The 6,000-nt window shown below is 36.8% G+C and overlaps 1 protein-coding gene across 9 annotated transcripts in view; it reads right to left on the reverse strand.

Annotated features, from left to right (window-relative positions):
- Positions 1–5,761, reverse strand: part of GTPBP8 (GTP binding protein 8) — a 168,852-nt gene extending 163,091 nt beyond the window's left edge. For 7 of the 9 annotated variants that reach the window (XR_014077494.1, XM_081572234.1, XM_081572237.1 and 4 more), the window contains exons 1-4: positions 5,401–5,761; positions 3,163–3,261; positions 1,362–1,492; positions 247–346 (exon numbers count right to left, since the gene is read on the reverse strand). Coding sequence is in view for 8 of the 9 variants with exons in the window: in XM_081572234.1 (XP_081428360.1) it covers positions 247–346; positions 1,362–1,492; positions 3,163–3,261; positions 5,401–5,736 (666 nt within the window). In the remaining variant the exon portion in view is untranslated. The remainder of the gene's footprint in view (positions 1–246; positions 347–1,361; positions 1,493–3,162; positions 3,262–5,400) is intronic. The other 2 variants (XM_081572241.1, XM_081572240.1) reach the window with 1 other exon arrangement.
- Between the last annotated feature and the right edge of the window lie 239 nt (positions 5,762–6,000).

Here is a 6,000-nt window from a genome sequence, read left to right on the forward strand (position 1 = left end):
CAAGGAAAAGCATTTAGAATCACTAGATGAACAGTTTAGAAAACTTTGACAATAATTTTGAGAATTTAAAAGCTAGGAGAAGGAAAGGGAATAAAATTTTAATATTAATGGCTAATAATTAAAAAGACAGTTTAAAAGGTACTCCTTCATCTTTTGAGGAGGAGAGACCTACTCATTTATTAAAAAGACAGACACACAGGGAACTCATATTTCTGAGTGCAACCATGAGTCAAAAGAAATACTTACCACATAAGGTAATGCAAATTCTTCACACATTTCTATGGCAATGTTGTCTGCTTTTTGAATTCCAACAACACTATCCACTAATAAAAATGTTCTCATCAAACTGTAGGAATGAAGAAATGAAGATTAACAGCAAAGAAAAATATACTCATTCATTTCCACTCCCCACCCCGACCTTCACTATACTAAGAAATTGTCTTTTGAAAAATTATCAGATCAAAATTTAAAAATTTCTTTAGGAAAAAGGAATTTTCAATTTACCATGAAGCCCATCCTAGTTCCAATAGGTCTCAGTGTTGGTTACGTTCAATAGCTAGACTCATTAATATTATTTCAACAGCATATATTGAACATATGACTTTCTGCCTAGAACTGGATACAAAGATGAATGAGCCCCTTCCTCTAAGAGACTGAACTCTAGTGGGAGAATAAAACAGGGACCCAGTTAACTATAAGTTACCATAAAAGTGTCTAAGTCTTCAAGTATTACTTTAAGACTAGCAGATAACAAAACCAAACACATTATAGTTCATATTTTCTTATGTAAGTATTTTATCTTAGCTTCTATGTAAAGATACAACAAGCAAATTACTTATATACATTTTTTTATTTTTTTATACTTCAAAAGTTTAACATTAATTTTTCCATATATTGTACAATGCTTGAAACATAGACCTACTACCTTGCTACCTACAGAGACAAATAAAGGTAGTATTTATCAAGGCTGTGATGTCAGAAGTATTTTAAGAATAACCAGAATTTACTGAAGTTTACTTAAATCTGTTAAACACCACATTAACCACAAATTTCATTTTTAAAAATAGCCAGCTAAGAGTTTGGTATAAAAAATTAATAAAGTCTGCTGACGTACTACTTATAGTCTCAATGTAGGAAAACAATTGAATATAAGTTTAACCTAATTTACAGGAAAAAAAAACTAAGCAGACAGTATATACCTTCCTCCAAAATACTATAGAATATTATGAGAATAAAGTAAACTTTCTAGAAAAGTTATTTGATAAAACTGAAGGATTCATCATGTGTAGAATGTTCTATTCATTCATAAAAACATGTTTAGGGGTTAAATATAACAATTATAAGAAAAAAAAGCTTCTTACTTCTTTCGTTCTTTTAGATAGGTTTCTACCATGTCAACAAAATCTTCAGGTGCTCTATAGCCATAACCTGGCATGTCCACCAACGTAAAGTATTTTCCAACTTTGTAAAAATTAATTTTCTTTGTATGGCCCTGATAAAGTAAATGTAAAAATAAGTTTCTTAAAATATGTCCTTTATATATTTTATGACTCAAAATATTTTCTGTTCAATCCATAATTACTTATTAAAAGCATAAAAGTATTCTGTATATAACCCTATGCAGATGATGATACAGGAAAAAGAAACAGAAGAGAAGTGGCTGGAGATAAGCTTAGATGATACTACTTCCTCCTTCCAACTCAATTTTTTAAAGAGAATCTATATGATTTAAGAACGTCAAATTCCATATTAGAAATACACAGGCAAAATATTTTCAAGTTTTCCTATTTAATTAGTTCTCTCTCAGTGAAAAAGTTATACTGGTCTAAATAGTATGAGTGCATTAGTCAATATTCTCTGATGAATAATATATTTCCACTTTAAAGAATTATCTCCACTTTAAATGAATTATGGCACAGACAGGATAAATTAAATGCTTACTGTCAGTCATACAAGTTTTCATAAATACTAGATGCAAAGTTTGACAGTGTAGCTAGATAATGACTTGCTTAAAATCAATTTGCATGTTTTATTAGATGGGTTTGGTGCTTTCGTTAAGCCGTTTTTTAAAAAGCATGTACAACTGTAAAGTACCTGTGCAACTACAATTAATGTAAAGATGATAAAAATAGTTTATTAATGTAGTTTTCTGTCCACAGACATTTATTAATCAGAAAAGGAAAAATTATGACAAACAATTTTAAAAGTCAATTGTTCAGAACTCAGAAAAGGTTTTATAAATGATGCTTAGGTTCCCAGGCAGCTTATGTGTCTATCTATAGGAAAATAACTTTAGAATTACAGATTAGAAATGTCAAGAATACAGTTCTTCCATTGTCTTCTCACAGCATAAAGGAAACACCCCTACCTAGAAGTGAGAGTTGAACTACGGCATTTGATGAGGGAGGGCACAAGGAAGTAAGGATAGGAGGGCTGACAAATGACTATCATCATCAGGGGCAGTATCAGGGAAGCAACTATGTGAAGAAACCGGGAGCAAGAAAAGATTACTGAAGCATCAGGGAAGGGTTCTAATGAAAGGAAATGGGGGCAGTGAGCACTGGGTTGGTAGGAACATTTTGCCAAGGATAGATAACAAGGTGAGGGGAACTGGGGTGAGGAGAGGGTACCTTAAATATTGGTAGAGTCTGTATTATTAAAACAGAAGCAGAGGAAATGAGAAAATGACAAAAAGCTACTACAGCAGACTGACTGGGATATTAGGCACATAAATTTGGCCCTGGGTAAACTGGGAAGTGCCTGATTCGTGTATATATATATATGAGTTAGCTAGGTATAAAAGATTATAGGAGGACAAAAAGTACACTTGAAAGCTGTTTCCTTTAAAAATCAGTGTAGAACTAGATGAGCATTCTCATAGAAGCAAATATAGAATGACAATGGAACAACTCTTGAGAAAAGACTGGACCAAGGAAAATTTCCTCAAGATAGTGGCCAGGTTACTAAAATAAATCCAGATACACTTCCGTTTCCTTCAGAGAAATATTCGGGCATTAATGAAATGTCTTACATTAGCACTTGTTTGAAAGAAATCACTTTTCTAGGAACTTAGCAACTATGGTTTCTAACCCCCTCTCCATATTTATTATTCATCTTAGTCAATTCAGAGGTAGTTCAGATATGTTTTAAATTTTGACATACCGGTTTTTTGGAGACTCTAACTTCAACCTCTGGGGCAAGTGAAAACAAAGCCTTTATTAGAGAGGATTTTCCAACATTGCTTCTGCCTATAAAACACACCTTATACAAGCAAAAAGAAGATAATTGAGTACTAGTTTATACATATATATATATATATATATATATATAAAATCATATACTGTATTGGGTTGGCCAAAAAGTTCATTTGGGTTTTTCTGTAAGCTGGTACAGTAAAACCCAAATGAGCTTTTTGGCCAACCCACTATTAGCTGTAAAAATCTGTAAATACTATTCAGTCTTGACTAACCATAAAAAAAGTAACTTATGGTTAGTCAACCTTCAAATTCTAATATACAGCTACTACATATTAAATGATTTCAATGTGGCAGGTACTGATTTAAAAGCACTTGTTATTTTCTTATTTACTCTTTACAATATCCCTATGAGACAGATAATATTATAAGTTATCTGTCTCATAAACTGTAAAAGTATTCTCATTTTACAGGTGATAAAACCAGAGGCAAAGAGAGGTTCAATATCCGGCCCCAAATTATACAGCTAGAAAGTGAAGAAAACTGAAACTGGAAACTGAACTCCAGACATCTATATCTGTACCTGTGCTTTTAATTACACATGCCACTCAAGAACATCTGCAACATTTATTAAGAATTCCATATTTTCAAAGCTTTTCGAAGTTAACAATTACATGCGTTTCAACAAAACTGGCTCTACAGTCACTCCTGTTTGAAACCACATTTTCCCACAAACTCTCAAAGTACACCATTACAACATTATAATTATTTCTCTTGCCCTTTCTTGTTCCATTTAAGCTTTTCTCCTTTAATGTGAGTGTAGAAAGCAACAAAATATTTCTGAGACTAACCATTAATACACATAGCTTTGCTTTTCAAAAATACTGAAGAGGGTACAACCAATCAGTGCTTCTAAATGAGGGCGGTACCGCCCCCTGGGGGTGTTTTCGAAATTTGTAAGGGCATTTTTGATTATTAATATGAGGGTGTTTTTGGTTATTAATATTACTGGGTGGCCTTTAGTGAGCAGGAGCCAGCAATGCTATATACTTTGCAAAACTGTGGTCAGTCCTTCAAAATAAATTGATTTGGATGCTGATTAATTTCAGCATCAGATTAAATCGGATAATATAGATAAAAAAACTAAATTAAAAAGAAATTACACAAAAGTCCAGTAATTTAAAAATGGAAAAGCAATGCTGTCTCCAAATCATTAAGTGATTTATGTACTTTTAAATTACTGTAGAGTTCGAGTGGAAAAGTTCCAGCGCAATGGTGCAGTTATCACAAGTAATGGAGGTCTGAGCCTTCTTTTAACAGAGAGAACAAAATATTAAACTGCAGGACATGCATAAAATGCACACTCACTGAATTCCACTGAGGCTCTTTTAGAAAATCTTACAGATTATTGCCATCTATATATGATTTTTTTTTGCACATGATAGGAAATTCAGATTGAGTGAAAATTATGTATTGATAAGGATCACTTCATTTGTAAAACTACTTTTTGTATTCTTCACTTTTTCCAGTTTGTCTCAGCGTGTTTTCCCTACTTTAATTAAAAACACAAAAGATAAATGATTAATTTTTAATCGCCTTCTAAAGTCTTTCATATTCACTACCAAAATAATTGGACTTTCTGTGGCTCAACTGGTAAAGAATCCGCCCGCAATGCGGGAGACCTAGGTTCGATCCCTGGCTTGGGGATCCCCTGGAGAAGGGAACGGCTACCCACTCCAGTATTCTGGCCTGGAGAATTCCATGGTCTGAATAGTTCATGGTGTTGCAAAGAGTCGGACACGACTGAGCGACTTTCACTCACTCACTCACCAAAATAATTAAACCCATATCTGCTTACTTTGTTACAATAATGATACCGCGTCCATACAAAGCTAGTAAATCTCTCTGGTTTGCTGATAATGCAGGCAGGCATGCTAAGTTGCTTCAGTCGTGTCTGACTCGGTGTGACCCTATGGACTTCAGCCTGCCTGCCAGGCTTTTCTGTCCAAGGGATTCTTCAGGCATGAATACTGGAGTGGCGGAGGGCCGCCAGGGGATCTTCCCGACCCAGGGATCGAAACTGTGTCTTTTATGTCTACCTGCATCGGCAGGCGGGTTCTTTACCACTAGCATCGCTAGTTGATAACAGGTTACAGCAAAATCACAGCCCAAGCCCTCAGAATCCGCAGGCGGCTGCGGCGCTCACCTCCGGGCGGCTAAGGTCCGGAGCGTGGTCGAGACGCACCGCCGAAGTGAGGTACTCGATACGGTTTCGGGCGGAGGCCGTGAAGAAGCTCTCCGCCCGCGCGATGTCCTCCAGGCTCGGGTGGAAGATATTCAGGTGAAGGTCTGGGCTCGAGCCCGGGACGAAATGCCCATAGAGTTCTTGCAGCGGGAAGACCAGCTTCGTCAGCTGCTTGCTCGGCAGCCGTAGAACTTCCGTGAAGGCCTGGAACGCGCTATAAGCTCGTCTTCCGCTCCCCAGCCCTGGTCCCATCGCAAACAGCCTGCCCACGCCGGGCCGCAACCGGTGCGCTGCCATTTTCGTCTTCTAGAAGTCCCACCTCGGGACCGCATTCCCAGAATCTGAAATGCGCGTGCGTGACCCGGCTCCCGCTAAGCCTGCTGGGAATTGTAGTTTCCAATGGCCTCTTTGGTTCCCGCAGACATGCTTTGTGTACCAAGAGCTGAAACAGGTGTTGCCCGGAGCGGGGGAAAAAGTGGCTGGGTGCTTTTCACATTCTGCCCCTGACAACTGTGCCTTTGACTTGTATGTCGCTCTGGGGAGGTTGTTTAACGGTTTTTC

This window comes from Giraffa tippelskirchi, chromosome 2, assembly GCF_054371585.1.
Source record: "Giraffa tippelskirchi isolate mGirTip1 chromosome 2, T2T-mGirTip1v1.2.pri, whole genome shotgun sequence".
NCBI classification, from domain to species: domain Eukaryota; kingdom Metazoa; phylum Chordata; class Mammalia; order Artiodactyla; family Giraffidae; genus Giraffa; species Giraffa tippelskirchi.